Source organism: Leucoraja erinacea, chromosome 40, assembly GCF_028641065.1.
Source record: "Leucoraja erinacea ecotype New England chromosome 40, Leri_hhj_1, whole genome shotgun sequence".
NCBI lineage: Eukaryota > Metazoa > Chordata > Chondrichthyes > Rajiformes > Rajidae > Leucoraja > Leucoraja erinaceus.
Window position 1 is genome coordinate 5810631 of NC_073416.1, and position 18717 is coordinate 5829347.

General features: G+C 43.2%; 1 protein-coding gene across 4 annotated transcripts in view; it reads right to left on the reverse strand.

The window, feature by feature from the left end:
• Positions 1 to 4024: 4024 nt before the first annotated feature.
• The window catches only part of cdk2 (cyclin-dependent kinase 2), a 29849-nt gene continuing 15156 nt past the window's right edge, over positions 4025 to 18717 (reverse strand). For 2 of the 4 annotated variants that reach the window (XM_055664457.1, XM_055664456.1), the window contains 4 exons: positions 15536 to 15706; positions 14805 to 14921; positions 7527 to 7730; positions 4025 to 6926 (listed from right to left, as the gene is read on the reverse strand). In XM_055664457.1, coding sequence (XP_055520432.1) covers positions 6822 to 6926; positions 7527 to 7730; positions 14805 to 14921; positions 15536 to 15706 — 597 coding nt within the window. In that variant the 3' untranslated portion in view covers positions 4025 to 6821. Of the gene's footprint in view, positions 6927 to 7526; positions 7731 to 14804; positions 14922 to 15535; positions 15707 to 17244; positions 18488 to 18717 lie in introns of those variants that run through there. The other 2 variants (XM_055664458.1, XM_055664459.1) reach the window with 2 other exon arrangements.

An 18717-nucleotide genomic window follows, 5' to 3' on the forward strand; every position in this document is an offset into this window, starting at 1 on the left:
TCTCTGGTTGTTGGTAGGATGATTCAGTTGCCTGATAACAGCTTGCAAGAAACTGTCCCTGAATCTGGAGGTGTCCCGAAATATCCGGGTCAGAGTTAACTGTTACAATGCAAACATAGATTGTTGATGAAACACACTACAGAGCGGAGGTGCAGAACTTGGCGGACTGGTGCTCAGATAACAACCTGTCCCTAAACACCTCTAAGACCAAGGAGCTGATCATCAACTTCAGAAGGTCACATAATCCTCCAATCTTTATCAACGGGGACAGTGTGGAGAGAGTGTGCAGCTTCAGGTTTCTGGGCACACACATTTCGGAGGACCTCACATGGTCCACAAACACCACTGCGCTGGTCAAGAAGGCACAGCAACGACTGTTCTTCCTGAGAACACTGAAAAAGACTGGTCTGCCCCAACAGCTGCTGACAACCTTCTACCGCTGCACCACAGAGAGCATCCTAACATATGGCATCTCAGCTGCACGGAGGCGGGGAGGAGAGCTCTTCAGCGGGTCGTCCACAGAGCGCAGAAGATAATTGGGACACAGCTACCAGCCGTGGAGGGCATCTACAATACACAGTGCTTCAGGAAGACCATCAGCATTCATAAAGACTCCTCACACCCTTGCAATAGTCCGTTCAAACTTCTACCATCCGGCAGACGTTACAAGGCCTTCTATGCCCGCACCTCCAGACCTAGGAACAGCTTAATCCCCAGAGATATAGCTGCTCTGAACCGGCCCTGCTGAGTGGCCCCCCATGAACTGTCTCCCTCGGATGGTCACATCGCACATCGACCCGGCACAGACCTACATGTGGACAGGAATCCTGCAGCAATCAACTGAGAAGAACAGTGACACGGTAATGATGGAATAAAAATACGGCCAAATCCAAGGCTATACAAAAAAATAATAAATTCATACTTATTATTGCCTTGCATGAGGAACAGTGTTCAACGCTATCAAGGACTAATTTGGATAGTTCTTTCAAAGAGCCGACACAGACGTGCAAGGTCAAATTGCCTCCAAAGCCTCATTAAAAAAAGTTTTGGCTAACAAGGTAATTACCAAAATAAGTTCATATTCTGACTGTAGCTTCAGAAGAACTCTTTGTGACTTCAACTTTCTTTTGAATCAGACAATCTTTTTTTTTGTAAAAGTGGCAGATACATTTCTCAGAGGCAAATGATCGAGGTTACCATGGAACTGTAACACTAGGATATACAGTATCAGAGAGTAGAAGCGGGGAAAATAAATAGATATTGCATCAGATTATTCAAGGTTAGCAGCCTGGCACCTAATTATAGAAAATAGGTGCAGGAGGCCATTTGGCCCTTCAATCAATTATTGCCATTCATTGTGATCATGGCTGATCGTCCACAATCAGTAACCCGTGCCTGCTTTCTCCTCATATCCCTTGATTCTCCTAGCCCCTAACACAATTGATACCTCAATAACCACAAATTAAAATACAAAGTCTGTTTCTATATTTAATAGGTCCCCGCAGACACCCCAGCAAGCCAATTAAAATTTGTCCTAAGTTACATAGAGTTAGGAGATGCTGACATTCAGAAAACTATTTCTGATTCTCCAAAGATCATACAACATAGGATCGAAATTAGGCCATTCAGCCTATCAGGTCTGCTCTACCATTTGATCATGGCTGATCTATTATTCCCTCTCAACCCCATTCTCCTCATAACCTTTGACACCAACCCTAATCAAGAACCGATAAATCCCCGCTTTAAAAATACCCAATAATTTAGCCTCCACCGCCGTCTGTGTCATTGAATTCCAAAGCACCATCCTCTGGCAGGAGTGAAGGGTGAGCGTTGCCAGGGTGGTGAGGGTTCTTGATAATCTGAGCACAATACTCCCCTTCTGTACAAAGATTTTTAAACCGACTTACCTTGCCAAATTTCAGCAGACTCAGTTCTGCATTTACAGCTGCAGGTTCTGGTTCAATGGTGCAATTCCAGCATAATTTATCTCATGAAATTTCAAGGACATTATCTTTATTCACTAACCTCAAGGTTGATAACTCCCAGTGGTGGGGGCTTCAAGATCTTGTTGGTATTAACGTTATCTGCTTTGTGAAGTCACATTAGGTGGCAAGAACTGAGAATAAATTCCTATGTTCTGAACGCATGGAATTAAACAAATGCATAATGTCGATTTAATAAGCAACATTCAATGAACCCATGATGGCTAATTTGCATTAGACACAAGTATTTATTATCTAGAGTGCTGATCCCTTTGGCAGGCAGAGTGCTGGTCCCTTGGCATCATGTTTGGCACACACACTGGGCTGAAGGGCCTGTTTCTGTGCTGCACTGTTCTATGTGCATATTCTATTGAGGAGGAATCAAATGGAAGGTTGGATGTCAAAACTTTAATCCTAAATTCAGCACAAAAGTAACTAAGTAACTTCATGAACCGGGGGCTAATAAAGCAGATTCTATTATCCTGTGGATTGTCACCTTGTCGTGTTGAAATGAACTTGTGTGGACTTGAGATCCTGAGAGCGATGCCGTCTGGAGTGATGCTCCTGGTAGGGCCACCCATGGCGGTAAGGTCGAGGGGGAGGTCTCTGACAAAGAGCAATCCAACCAAGTCCTCAACAGTGGAACAGGCGGAGGACGATGGCTGACCTTAGTGGAGCGTCACGACGGCTGGGAAGGCTGCAGCAGAAAAGGATCTCCGGTCGCCTTGGACTCCATGCCACTGGATCCTAACCCAGATCTGTCAAGGATTGTCTGTGCACCAGTCTCCCCACGTTAAATAAAGTCACACACAGGCGTCCTCCATATAGGTAATAGCACGTTGGAGGCACCCATGGTCAGCCACGACCGAAGGGGGCCCAAGAAGAATTTTATAGCAACAGGCATTTTCATGAACTCCATTACCGACGTGATTTTTTAAAATTCAAAATTTAATTTAAATTCACCAGCTGTCATACTGGGATTCGAATCCATGTCTCGGGTCAGGCATTTAGATTTCTAGTCCACTACCATAACCACAACAATAAGAAACTAATTGCGGAGGGGAATAGTATGTTGGCCTTTATTGCAAGATACTGCAATTATGAGTAACCTAGATGAGATTACAGCTGGGAATGCTATGTACAGATATGGTCTCCCACCCCAAGGATGGATGTACTTATGATAGAGATAATGTAATGTTTATGCAGCAGATTGATTCATGTGAGAGATCAAGCAGCCTGGGCCTACTCTAGAGTTTTGAATAATGAGAGACGGTCTCATTGAAACATACAGAATTCTTATGGGGTTTGACATGGTTGATCTACACTACTTCCAACTCAGTCAATAGTGTCAGTGAATATATTCAGAGCTAATTACTTGCTGTACCTGCACATCAGCCATAAAATAATTTTAATAACACAAAATAAAATAAATCACCTTAGTATGAAGGAACTGCAGATGATGGTTTAAACCGAAGATAGACACAAAAAGCTGGAGTAACTCAGCGGGTCAGCCAGCATCTCTGGAGAAAAGGAACAGCTGACATTTCGGGTCGAGACCCTTCTTCAGACTGAAAGTCAGGGGAGAGGGAGACGAGAGATTTGTTATTTATAATAAACCGCTGACTGGTGGAGGATGAGAGGAGCGAGATTCACTCACCAGCACTTTTGGCTTTAATTAAAGGTGAACAATTGTAGTGAAATCACACGACTTTATCCCAGAGCTGTAATAATGAATCACAATAAGGTTAAATGGATGTCCACTGGAACCAGGCCTCCAGCGTTCAATTTGTGCTGCCCACAATGTCACTGATGGGTGATATGGGTGATAGTGCCCTCTCCAGATTGGAGAGGAGTGTCTAACTGACGATGGGCCGTTGAAGTCCGAATTAGAAACTAAAGTCACAGCGCAAAACACGAGAAAAGAAAACAAGAATGCCTCTTTCTGGCTGACACAGAAACGCAGAAAACACGTTCCTTTGTAATCCAAGTGTACGTGCAATTCAAGTGGATATAACTTTTAATTTTTCTACCACACGGATGACTTTGTTTACAAATATTTTTAATTTTCCACAAGTTTAAAACATGGCCACTGTAAATCTCATGAATCCCCAAGTTTAAAAAATAAATCAATCAAAGCTCACCCACAGGGTCAGATTGGTGCTAATAGCGGACACTGCACCATTATGAGACCATTATTTTTGGCAAGTTGCACAGACAAGCCACCACAACAGCCAGTGTGCCAAAATGCAGGAGTGTACAGAAATGGGTCACCAAGGAAACCAGAATTTACAACATTCTTTAATTTTAATCTGTACGACAAATTTAAATAAATCTTTTCAGACATAAAATGGATAGTTAAGTTTGAAAATATAAACTGCTGTTTGAGTTTTCTTTATAAAATAGTCAAAATACCAAAGTCTAAAATAGACCAAAGACTTGGTCGGAAAAGGATTAGTTACTACAGTGTGGGACGAGTTGGTGAATTGAACTAAAGTTGAAATGGATGGTTGAGGGACATTACAATGGAACACGAGACAAAAATCTATGGCAGTATCCCTTCTTTCTAGTTCAGGCAGCAAGGCACCATTATTGCTGCCTGAGGCAAGGCACCAGAAATGTTTCGCTACTGTGCTGCACAGTTCCTTACTGAACAGTGGCTTTAACCATCGAGTCACTCGGGGCCTTCTCGTCTCTCAACCATTTACACACTTAGCTAATGATCTCATTCTGGTTTCCCTCAGAGGTCTGCAGGCAGGAAAATAATTCTGAGACTAGTTGCTGCCTCCCAGATTTCCCCAAAAGACATTGATGAATCATGAGAATAATTATGCGATTATAATTTTTAACCAATCTGTGGACATCACATTGTGATTTTGACCTAGCTGGTTTCTGCATCAGTGTATTCGCCATTTTACTGGGTTTGATGTGCTTATGGCATTCCTGAGGCTTATTTTAGTGACCATTAGGATTCAACCCATAGACAAATTGAAAATCAGTAACACAGCACAGCAGAGGCTACACACTTGTATAATTGCCTGTTGTGTTTGGGCTGCAGACACATTGTACCCAATTTTAATCACCGCTGTAAGCCAATTAATCACAAATATTTGATCTCCCATCAATGGAGTGTCACTCAGGCACACCTACCCAAAGTGAGAGCAGCGAGATTGTATTGAAACACACATGTGCTGGCTAAACTCCAATAAGAATTCAGGTGAGCTTGTGTAAAACAAATGATATTTATAACTATTCTCAAAACACTGGAATATTGCCCTTTGCAGATCCATGATTAGAAGTTAGACAGCAGATTAAAAGTTTGTGTTTTTAAAATCACATTTCGATATTATTTTGAAGTGACATTTTAAGCTATAGAGTTTTAATTAAGCTTTCGTGGGATTGTTGATTCAACTCGATTCAATTGTAAATTAACTCGAATTAAAGGTCAGACAATTCAGAAGCTTCACGACCATGTGCTCGTGGATTCTTTGTACAGCTCACTACCCTCTTCGTTCACCACGCTTGTTACTTGTGCTTTTTCTACTATCAAGAATTTGTCACTAACGTTAAACCAGTATACGCTGACAAACTGTGCCAACGTCCCTGCTGGAGTCAAGACTGAACTACAGTAGTCACGCTCCTACCGGGAGACAAAGGCACCCGAAACGTAGATTATCAGATTTACTTAATCATGGTGCAGTGAACTAAAGTGACCGTCCTGACAAACTACACCTGTAATATTAATCTGCTAGGTGAACCCGCTGGTAGCCTAATCAATTATAATAAAGTATTATCGATATAATCTATCTTTGCCTTTTGATGCATTTACTACCCATCCCTCTACTTTATTGACATGCTTTAGCAAATATTCACCAGACATTCATACCAACACGTTTTTTTCCTGTTGGAAACACCCAAGTGGTGACCAAGCCAGGCCAACTTCCCCTGCTCATTAAAACTGTAGTGCGTCCTCCACTGCAAATCTGGCTGAGATTAACTAATTTAAGCACCGGATTTATGTTTGGTTTGGTTTTAAATCGGATCTAAAACACAGTCTATTTCAGCTATTCGGTAAACTATCACCCCATTACTTAATTTTTGCGCTCCTCTAGACTAACTCTTCAAGCTCAGCAAGCAGTTTCTAGCTTGTCTAAAAGGTCACTCTTCACAATCCAGACCGGGGAATGAATGTTGGTTGAACGCACCCACCTCAAGATGCATTGCATTGCATTCACATTGTTATTCCTACCTATAAACTGTCGGCAAGGTCTGCTGGATAGTAACCAGGAAGTGAAATCATGGCCTTTTCACCTTTTCAAACCCAGAAAATTGTGGCACTTTACTGAGATCCGTAAATGTGAAGAATCAAACTGTGATCTTCTTGGCTTAAAGATGGAGATTAGCTTTCTTTTAGATGAAAAGATGAGGGTTATTAAAAAAAAATGTTTTGATTAATTGGTCAATATAATTAGAGCATACTTTAAGCAACAGAGTATTTTAGCACAACTGCACAACTATTCTGTCCCTCTGTATTACAATGGAAGCACTAACACTTTCCAGAACCTTTCAATCTGTATTGGTCATAGCCAAGATGGCCCCATGAGGTAGTCTAACGGGATGTCACCCATTTAGCAGAAGAATATAAAAAATACTTCAATATAAAAAGTGTTAAATTTGAATGTCCACAAAGATCAGATGGAATTTGTAAATAAAAGCTCACAAGATGTTAGTGGCCAACAAGTGAATCTTTGGCACTGCGAATAAAGACTGGGCTGACTGTATGAATAGACACCTTCGTCGGTTCCCTACAAGAGACTTCAGGCTTTTCAGAGCAGCTGAATTTTACGCTCGAAGGTGAGGGACCGGTTTGGTCACATCTTGGAAGAAAGGATGGGTCAGGGTGTTCTTCGCCGAGATGCGCTTGCTTGGATCATATTGAAGCATTTGCTGCAAGAAAGAGGAATCAAACTTGGTCAGTTCTCAGTCATACATGTCCCCCGCTTTCAAATTCATAAGAATTTCAAGAATACACGGGAAGTTTAAAAAACCTTAAGTTCATTAAGACTGAAGGGAAAACTGAAAGAGCATCAGGGGTAGTGTCTCTCGGTGTGCTAAATAGCCTCAATTGTACATGAACAGCCAAGGACAAATTATTATCCAATCCTTTGTAGGGATGATGAATTAATTTCAAACATAAACTCTTCCCTACGGTCCATACCAGAGGCAAGTGTAAACTATTTCCAGATTTTTACAATTTATACATTGGTATATCAGTAGAAGTGTAGAAAACTTCTATTTTCTGCTTGCATTCGATCTTAAGCACTTTTGCTTGCAAAGTCAGAAGGGTACAAGTTGTGAGTGGTTTACTCTTAAACTACCACTACACTAACTTCTCTATTTCACACAAGCCTGAAACTACAGTTGGACGTATAGGAAATTTCTATCATAAAGTCCTATCAGTCCAGAGCTCGAGTTCTACAGCTTGATCACCCTGCAGTTCACTAAAATTCCTTAGAAATCTTTACAGGACATTATACTCGTACTCACCGCCAACAAATCCCTGCCAATCTCGTCCAAAGGGGGGACCACTTTACTAAGATCCTGTTGAATCCACCGTGGAAATGTGGGCTTGTAATCGGGCATGGATGTCACTCCTGGCCAGATGGAATCATCCGGCGTTCCAAGGGTTCGGAATATGCGAAACAGCTGATCTATCTCAGAGTCTCCAGGGAACAAGGCTCTTCTTGTGATCTGAGACCAAACAAAAGCAGAATTGTCTGTAAAGTTTGCACAAACCACACCATGGCTTCAAGAGTAGTCGGCTGCAACGGTGTGCTCAATTTTCACAGGCAGGCAATGCGGCAATTAAATAATTGGAAACTCAAGATTCCACCCCTCACCAATTTGCTGCCTCCTCTGTTCTGATGTTGCCGATTCCTGGTCCAGTTTACATGTGGCAGCAACTCTGATATGGTATTCAGGCTACAATGTTTCATACCCAGTGGCGGACTGGCCAGGGTGTCAGCTTGCCCGATGGCAAGTGGGCCCCAGATGAAGTGGGACCCCTTTGTCTCCTGGCAACCAATATATTTAGACCCAGTCCACCACTGTTCATACCCACACCACAAAATTTCAACAAACCATTTAAAATGCAATGGCAGGGAGTGGAGGATAAGATGCAGGGAAAACAACAAGAAATAATTTACAACTAATTGTGTACCCACTGTATAAGCAGTTTCCAAAAGGCTAAAATAAACTTTGCCTTTTGGCCCAGGAATGCCAACACTGTGTTGTTCGGTGGAGGCAAGTGCAGTCAGCACACTCCAGGGACTCTATTTAATGTTTCCTTGAATATTATGGCAATGCATTTTCCACACCAGAAACATTGCCTGATATAACATGTATAAGCAGGTAAAGATAAGATTCTGGCAAGTCTGTTGGTTGGTGGAGACACGGGTCTTTTCAAAACATAAATGGTATCAGTGACACGAGCCTCAACATAGTAGCAAGATACTTTGTGTTCAAGAAGGAACTGCAGATGCTGGAAAATCGAAGGTACACAAAAATGCTGGAGAAACTCAGCGAGTGCAGCAGCATCTATGGAGCGAAGGAGATAGGTAACGTTTCGGGCCGAAACCCTTCTTCAGACTGATAGGGGATGGCAGGGAGAAGGAAGGAAAAAGGGAGGAGGAGGAGCCCGAGGGCTGGGGGATGGGAGGAGACAGCTTGAGGGCTAAGGAAGGGGAGGAGACAGCAAGGGCTAACAAAATTGGGAGAATTCAATGTTCATGCCCGCCGGATGCAGGCTCCCCAAGCGGAATACGAGGTGCTGTTCCTCCAATTTCCGGTGTTGCTCACTCTGGCAATGGAGGAGACCCAGGACAGAGAGGTCGGATTGGGAATGGGAGGGGGAGTTGAAGTGCTGAGCCACCGGGAGTTCAGGTAGGTTATTGCGGACTGAGCGGAGGTGTTCGGCGAAAAGATCACCCAACCTCCGCTTAGTCTCACCGATGTAGATCAGCTGACATCTAGAGCAGCGGATGCAGTAGATGAGGTTGGAGGAGATACAGGTGAACCTCTGTCGCACCTGGAACGACTGCTTGGGTCCTTGAATGGAGTCGAGGGGGGAGGTGAAGGGACAGGTGTTGCATTTCTTGCGGTTGCAACGGAAAGTGCCCGGGGAGGGGGTGGTACGGGAGGGAAGGGAAGAATTGACAAGGGAGTTGCGGAGGGAGCAGTCTTTGCGGAAGGCAGACATTGGGTGAGATGGTAAGATGTGGCGAGTGGTGGGGTCACGTTGGAGGTGGCAAAAATGACGTAGGATTATTTGTTGTATGTTGTCAGCAAGATACTTTGTTTAGTTTAGAGATACAGTGTAGAAACAGGCCCTTTCACCCACCAAATCCGCACCGACCAGCGATCCCCGCACACTAACACTATCCTACACACACCAGGGACAATTTAACATTTATTCCAAGCCAATTAACCTACAATCCTGTACGTCTTCGGAGCGTGGGAGAAAAGCGAAGATCTGAGGGAAAACCCACGCTGTCGCGGGGAGAACGCGCAAACTCCGTACAGGCAACACCCGTAGTCGGGATTGCCACCGTGCTAATCTCTTCAACTCTCCCTATTACCGCATGAATTTCCTCCAGATACTCTCTTCAACTAGGAAAGCCCTTCAACGTTAAACTGGAGGATCCTGGTTGTCAAATCTATCAGGACAACATCATAAAGGAGTTATCACAATAATGCATTCTGCCACCCAGATTACAATTATTTGGATTAAACATTCAAATGTAAAATTGTTGTTGTTCAACTGTTACACCACCCACAAGAAAGAAGATCAGGAAACCAAATACTGAATCCAATTGAAGATTCTCAATAGATTTACTGGATGTAGCATCTCCCACTTGTATACTGGGATCACCAGACATTTCAAAATTTGTATTTTAAACTAAAATATTTAAATTATTTTAAATAAAATGTTATTTTAAAAGTTGTATCATTAGGGCCCTTCCAACGTTTTCTTCTTTAAACAAGATTGTTCTCCCTGTAACTGCATGGGTTTACTCTAATTAATTGGCCTCTGTAAATTAGCCCCTAGTCTGTAGGGAGAGGACGAGAAAGTCAGATAACAGTGAACAAGTGTGAATGGGTGATCGACGGTTGACTTGGGACTCTGCGGGACGAAGATCCTGTTTCCATGCTGTAATTCTAAGCTATAAGTAAAAGCAAATAATATTTGTCCCCAAGTTATTTTTGATGCACCATACTGTATTTACCTGAGAGACACAAAAATCTGGAGCAACTCAACGAGTCTGAAGAAGTGTCTCTACCCTCTTCCTTCTCTCCAGAGATGTTGCCTGATCCACTGAGTCACTCCAGCATTTCGTGTCTGTCTTTGGTTTAAACCAACATCTGCAGTTCCTCCCTACACTGTGTTGACCTGTGACGGTTCACAAGTTCTCACACAATACAAGTTCCACCAGAATCCTCTAGTGTTCCTCATTCTGCAGTCAGGACACCATTTTAGAGCCACAGATGAAAAGGAATATAATTTCATTCCAGTGCTCACATGGCAGTTTGGCCTTGCAATGGTTACAGATCAGGCTCAACTACTTTGAATATTTCATTAACAGTGAACTCTTTCTCTCCCCTCAATAACCTTAGGGTGACGCACACAATCACATCTCCACCGGAGTCCTTATGATTCTGTGAAACACAGTGAACATACTATGTGACAAGAAAAGCAGAAGTATGTGTAGTGGAGAGCAAGAATTTCTATCCGAATGGGAATGGGTCAGAAAGTTCCATTACACCACGAGCCCACTGCACAAGAATCATGCATCATACTCAAACAATGAAGCCATTTGAAAGTACATTTCAGAGGAGCTCTATTTATTCTGCTCCTTACACAGTGAACATCTTTGCAAAACGTTACTGGAACAAAGAACAGCAACTCAATTTCCCCTTCTTCTGCTTAGGGATGGGGTGGGGGGGGGAGAAGGAGCAAGAAAACCTTTAGTTATGGAGTAAGTTTGGGCAATAAAGTATTATTTTCATGCAGAGATACCTGTCTCAACAATCACTGTTCTCTGACTGTTCCCCCACTCATTCTTAGGTCAACTCATTCTCCAGAACCAATTGCAGAAATGTCTGTTTACCAGCAAACAATGCAAGTTTCTGAAATTCCACCCTTTCCTTGCCCACCACTCTAATATACCACCCGATAGCTCCAGTGGTGGTACATTCCTTCCTGGGTTAAGTCCATGCAAAAGGATTCTCTTCCTAACTCCCTCAAGAACATCACTCTCTCAAGCATCTTCAATTAGAATCATCACCCACCTCTTCTTTTTCCTTCCCAATCTATTCTGAACACATTATATCCTGGAATATCAAGTGCCCAATACAGTCCTTTGAGTCGCATCATATTCCCACATTGCTACTCGTGCCAGCAGTTTACCATCCTTATCCACAACTAAAGACATTCTATTGACCAGCCAATTAAAAAAAATGCAGATGCTGGAAATGTGAAATAAAAACAGAAAACACTGGTCAAGCAGCACCGGTGGATAGAGAAACAGAGTTGATGTTTCAGATCAAAGACTCATCAGAATTGGAAAGGAGCTTTGAGTTGGACAGAGATGGATAGAACAAAGAGAATATCTTGGATGTGAGGGCCTGGGCTATAAGGAGAGGTTGGGAAGGCTAGGACTTTAAACCTTGGAGCGTAGGATCCTGAGGGCTGATCTTATAGCGGTTCATATGTTACAGGAGCAGAACTAGGCATGTGTGTAAAATTATATGGGAAATGGATACGGTGAATGCACAGTCTTCTACGCAGGGTAGGAGAAATCAAAGAGGACATGGTTTTAAGGTGAGAGGGGCAAGATTTAATAAGAACCTGAGGGGCAACTTTTTCCACTCAGAGGGTGGCGGGTAGATGGAACGAGCTGGCAGAGGAGGTAGTTGAGGCAGACACAATAACAGCATTGGGCCGAACGAGCCGTTTGGTTAAGGGCAACAGAACACTGCCATTTTAGCTTAAATGTTCCCCAACCAGGAGTGGACCTCTTTGCAAAGACATTAATCCCAGACCTGCTGAGGTACAACTGGTCCACCTTGAACAGATTGCAGTGCCCCAAGAACTTAAAGCTTTTGCACCATCTCTAGTCATGCTAAATGACAAGAGCCATTCAGCCCTGCAACAGCAGGTTCTCATGCAGAGGACTGGCCCTTCCGAAAAGGAAGAGGAAACAATGGCAGGGTGCTGGAGGCTGCTCACTGAGCTATCTTCTTTACAGAACACAGTGCCTAGGCAGGAAGGGAGGGAAATGATGGGAGCAGTGGGAATGGAAAAGTTGCCCATTGCCTTCCAGTAACCATATTCAACAAACATCAAGTGGACTACACCGAAGTGCTTAAAATTCAAAACTTTTGAATGAGAAATGGTTCTGTTCATTTGAGACAAATGCAGCATGGCGGCGCAGCGGTAGAGTTGCCAGAGACACGGGTTTGATCCCGACTGCGGGTGCTGTCTGTACGGAGTTTGTACGTTCTACCCGTGACTTGTATGGGTTTTCTTTGAGATCTTTGGTTTCCTCCCACACTCCAAAGACGTACAGGTTTGTAGGTTAATTGACTTGGTACAAATGTAAAGTTGTCCCTTGTGCGTGTAGGATAGCGTTAATGCGCGGGGATCGTTGGTCGGCGCGGACTCGGAGGGCCGAAGGGCCTGTTTTCACACTATCTCTAAACTATGCGTTTTATCTTTTAGGGCGGCTGCAAGAATACCGCTGACCACCTCCCCACCCTATCACACCAAAGTCATGCACCATGTCATGCCCTACAACCCAGTGGCCCAGAGGAGAACCAGATGAGATGCATCACACGGGAATCAGGCTACAGAGAGGCTGGGAGATCATCTGAGAGCTAATGTTAGCAATCAAAGGCACAGAAGTATTTCTTTTGGAACTCAACACTCTGAATCAATGTCTTTGTGCGGTGGCTCAATGCACTCCAGGCAATGTGGCATAAATTCAATTGATGAAACGACGTTGCACCTCTGCTAATCACCAAATGGCTGCCTCACTTTCTATATTTAAGTGAAGGATATGCATTTAATTGGATTTTCAATGGGCTTGTAGCAACTAACAGTGGCTGCTCACTACCTGTTACTATCCTTGGCACTGCTAATTGGAAAGAAGGAGGTTAGGTTAGGATAATTATGGGCAGAAGCAGCTCTGCCTGGTGTGAAACACAGAAAAATAGCCACACTGCTGAGCGAAGGGAAGCATGTTCGGGAATTGTTATTTACAAGCTGCAAATCAGTAAGATTGCACTTACAGCACCTGGACTGATGTAATGCACGCTTCAACCTTCTGATACTTTACAGCCAGGTTCCCAGGACAAGTGGAATGCACAACATTGCAGTTGTACAGGGTCTTGGTGAGACCACACCTGCAGTATTGCGTACAGTTTTGGTCTCCTAATCTGAGGAAAGACATTCTTGCCATAGGGGGAGTACAGAGAAGGTTCACCAGACTGATTCCTGGGGTGTCAGGACTTTCATATGAAGAAAGACTGGATAGACTCGGCTTGTACTCGCTAGAATTTAGAAGATTGAGGGGGGATCTTATAGAAACTTACAAAATTCTTAAGGGGTTGGACAGGCTAGATGCAGGAAGATTGTTCCCAATGCTGGGGAAGTCCAGAACAAGGGATCACAGTTTAAGGATAAGGGGGATATCTTTTAGGACCAAGATGAGGAAAACATTTTTCACACAGAGAGTGGTGAATCTGTGGAATTCTCTGCCACAGAAGGTAGTTGAGGCCACACAGTTCATTGGCTATATTTAAGTGGGAGTTAGATATGGCCCTTGTGGCTAAAGGGATCAGGGGGTATGGAGAGAAGGCAGGAACAGGATACTGAGTTGGATGATCAGCCATGATCATATTGATAGGCCATTCTCCATTTCCACGGGTACCATTGCCATCTTGTCAGGATTTACACTCAAGCTAGGTAGCTGCTGGCAACAAACGTGCTGGCATCTTTTACATGGCAATGTATTGGAAGAACCCCACTCGAAAATTTCCCGACCTGATGATACCCGTCTGGATCGATGCTGTTGGCGGTATCACAGAGCGGGGCTGGTATCATGCTGTGGGGATGTTGTGACAAAAGCAGTCCTGTATGCCACAAAATTATGTATAAAAACTGCCTTCAGCAGACTCTAAACCCACTAAAAAAAACAAACACACGCAGATACAGGGATCATTCATTGTATAGGAAGGAACTGCAGGTGCAGGTTTAAACCGAAGATAGGCACAAAAAGCTGGAGTAACTCAGCGGGTCAGACAGCATCTCTGGAGAAAAGGAATGGGTGACGTTTTGGGTCGGTCTGAAGAAGGGTCTCAATCCGAAACGGGTCTGAAGAAGGGCATCGACTCGAAACGTCACCTATTCCTTTTCTCCAGAGATGCTGTCTGACCCGCTGAGTTACTCCAGCATTTTGTGTCTAACTTCTATCATTCATTGTATTACGCATCCCAAGGGTAGTAGCTTGGAGGGGTATGTGCAGCAAGGTGGGATTCGGGGGGGGAGGGGCGGGTTGCTGATTGAGCAGTTGATGTTGGTGGTGGAAGCCAGTAACAAGCACACTTGGGGACACAATTGCAACACCTCCCCATTGTCAGGAACACACAATCCGAGAGACGAGAGCAGAAGAGGAGAAACAGAGGGGATAAAGGATTTCAGGAAATGCATCTTTAAGATATTCTTCACATCAATCATTATCTCATGATAAAACTATGCTAACTAACTTTAGAATCTGTTACCATTTCTGCAAAGATGCAGCCAAGACTCCAGATGTCGACTGCAGTGGAGTAATATTTACATCCCAAGAGGATTTCTGGGGCTCGATACCACAGTGTGACAACCTGCAAGGGAAAAAAAAAAAACATACTATTTCAAACTCATTCTATTCCCTTTGATTTGAGCCTGTAGAATAATATTTATAGTTGTACAGTCTCTGACCTCCACAGAGAATAAGTATTTGACGACTGGGTATATTTTCATCAATGATTTTTCATGCTTTCTCAGAAAATAAATACTTGCATAACTATTTCTACCCAATCTCACATTCTCTTACTTTTCCAGGCTTTAGCCCTTGGGGACAAAGGCAGAAAATGCTGGAAGTACCCAAGTAGGTCAGGCAACTTCCAACCCTTGGAGAACTATTATCCTGTCATCCTGACCACGATCCCTTTCCTCCCAACTCTTTGCTTTCTGCCAGTTTATCGATTCCCAATCCATGTCGATACGTGGCAGAATTGATCGCGCCAAAGACATATGGAGAGCTCGTCAGGAGAGTGGAGGGAGGTTGCAGAGATGGCGGGTGGAGGAAATGAGTAACAGAGTGTTGATCACGCCGTGCGTTACATGACCAGTCCCTGGAGTTGCGGAGGGAACCGCGGATCACGAGAGCCGTGGGAGCTGCCATGGCTCAGTTGCCGACAACGCCCAGAGGCGGCAGCCCACTCAATAAGCGTACCTCATGGGTGTACGTGCGAACAGGCACTCCAAAGGCTCGCGCGAGCCCAAAGTCAGCTAGTTTGATTGCACCTTCCGCATTGATGAGCAAGTTCTGGGGCTTCAAGTCGCGGTGAAGCACTCGATGCGAATGGCAGAACGCAAGCCCCTGTAGCAGCTGGAATAGGTAACTCTGAACCGGGGGGGGGGGAAAGAGAGAGGGAGAAAAAAAAAGCCCAATCATTAATAAGCTCAGCAACAAGACATCTCACACCAACCACTATGTTAAGGTTGATGATGAACAAAACATGAAAAAGCAACAATATCCCATGGCTGTTTACGCAACTTCACCTGGCAATTAAATATTCCCTGCTATTCTGCGAAGAAACCATGTTAAAGCACAGCATTGTTCAGCATGGAAACAGGCCCATCAGCCCTCAAGGACCACGACGATCCATAAACACACAAAAAGCGTTATGTTAGTGAAAAGACTGAAATTTGTCTGTCCGTGTGGGAAAATGTAAGAGGGAGTTAGATGTGGCCCTTAAGAGGGAGTTAGATGTGGCCCTTGTGGCTAAGGGGATCAGGGTATGGAGAGAAGGCAGGTACGGGATACTGAGTTGGATGATCAGCCATGATCATATTGAATGGCGGTGCAGGCTCGAAGGGCCGAATGGCCTACTCCTGCACCTAATTTCTATGTTTCTATCTATGTTTCTATAATTAAGTAGATTTTTTAAATGTATTTTTGCTTTGCTTAAAATATGGAAAGATTTGGTGCAACAACTTCCACAGGGAGAGGCTTTTCAGTCGCTCAAGCCGATTCCGCTTTACTCTTCTATTAGACTACAGCAGTCTCGGAACTGCTGCACCTCAGTTCCAGGGTTTGAACCCGACTTCCGGTGCTGTCTGCGTGGAATAAAAACTCTCCCCCCAAGACCGCGTGGGTTTCCTCCAGGGTGCTCTGGTTTCCTCCCATATCCCAAAGACATACGGGGTAGTCGGTTCATTGGCCACTGCAAATTACTATTTAATGCAAGTTAATGGCAAAAACAGAATGAAAGACCATGTATGGGATGGAACATGTAGGAAGGAACTGCAGATGCTGGCTTAAACCAGATAGACACAAAAAGCTGGAGTAACTCAGTCTGAAGAAAGGTCTCGATCCAAAATATCACCCATTACTTCTCTCTAGATGCTGCCTGTCCCGCTGAGTTACTCCGGCTTTTTCTGTCTAACTACAAAATTGAATAGATTGCAGCAGTCGATGCAAATAAGGGGATGTAGGTCAATCCCTTTCTCTGTGAAGTTGCAAGTATACGACCACAGGTGGTCTGCACAGCAACTCCATAATTCCGATACCTTCGCTCATCGGGCAATAAAAAAGATTAACTATCACCTTGAAAGTTTCAACACTTCACCGGCAGCCTTTCAGTGAGGGTTTGGATTGTCCGGTCAGCAACAAGACAGCTCACACCCATCATCATGTTAAGATCGATGAGAATTGAAAATGGAAAAGCAAAAGCTGTAAAAGCAATTTCTCCTGACATCTCAGTGTCATTGACATTCTGTCCCTGCTGGGAACAAGACTCGAAGCTTTAGAGAGAACACTGTGATCAAGAAACTCAAGTTTCCCCACAGAGCTCAAAATTAAATAAAGTTGTAAAGCTCAGAAGATAAGACACAAAAAGCTGGAGTAACTCAGCGGGTCAGGCAGCATGTCTGGAGAGAAGGAATTGGTGACGTTTCAGGTCGAGACCCTTCTTCAGGCTCAGAAGTCCCGTAACAGACGAGACAGGGATGTTGAGATTCCTCTCCTTTAGCTGTTAACAGGTTGGAATCTTGACAAAGAGCAAGGCCATCCCTCCAAAAGGGGATGAAGATCTTGCTTAGGGTGCAAGCCATGACAAGTGTAGAATTAGCGAGACGATGGAAGGCAGCTTTAAACACGGCACTCAGTGAATCAGTAACATCAGCACAGTATGAGACCAGTACGTAGTCGTTCTCCCATCAGTTAAATATTCCCTGCAATTCTGGGAAGAAACCATGCTACAGCACAGCATTCTTCAGCATGAAAACAGGCCATTCGGCCCTCCGAGTCCACAACAATTGTTAAACACACAAAAAGTAGCAATGTTACAACATTTTGAGATTTAAAAAATCAAGTCTACAATTTATTCCATCAGATAAAGCATAAACAGTTTAATTTGACACCTAATTCACTTCCATATCTTCAGTATTAAAAAAGTTATGGCCATTTTCATACTCGGAAATTTGCATCTTGTTCCCTATTGCTTTTCCATTGACTTAACACAAAAGCTGTGATTGAGGACAGTCAAAATCCCATAACCTCCTTAAAAATTAAGAGAACTGAATGACATTTTCAGTTATTATAGATTGAAGCATTCTGAAACAAATATAAAACATCTTACTTGGATGACCTGAAATTAAAGCATATAATTAGTTAGTTACCTAATTGTAGCTAATTACAAAATTGACCGTTGTGACGGAAATGGTAATAAACACCCAGACTGCCTTGAAAATTCAAAAATGTGATATTCTCAAGATCAGAACTTTAATATTATTGTATTATATGCTGTAAGTCCGTAACAGATAGGTAAATAAATTACAATTTCTAGCAATAAGTCTTTATGGAGAAGATCAGTTGCTAGCTGGTACATTGGCATATCATAATCAGTAGCATCATCATACTCCTCAGATTGTAACCAATAAGCAACTCTGTACACCTTGTTTTTCCACAACTTTTTATATTTGGCATTGTAAACGACAAGTTTTTGCTCTTCAAACCATGCATGACATGCCATTCTGCCCACTACTTTCCCATCAAGAATGTCCTGTAGATCATCACATTTGGAGTAGTCCAAATTCAGATAATCTCTGCGATTGCTGTCTAAATCAGTCTCTTTTGCTGGGCATTCGGATTGACAATTTTGCATTTCTTCTTTGGAGACATCTGTTTAAAATGTAAAGAAGAAAAAAAGCACGGAACAGTATTAACAGAAACAAGTTATTATTTGCAGTTTTAGAAAAAATATAGAAATGATAAAGTTAAACGCTAAAATAAATAGTAAACATCCATCAAAAAATTCATATTCATCCGTTTCATCAAATCAATTAAATTTATCTAATCAATTAAATTAATCTAAATTCAATTACTAGATCTAAACATCTATCCATTTCTTA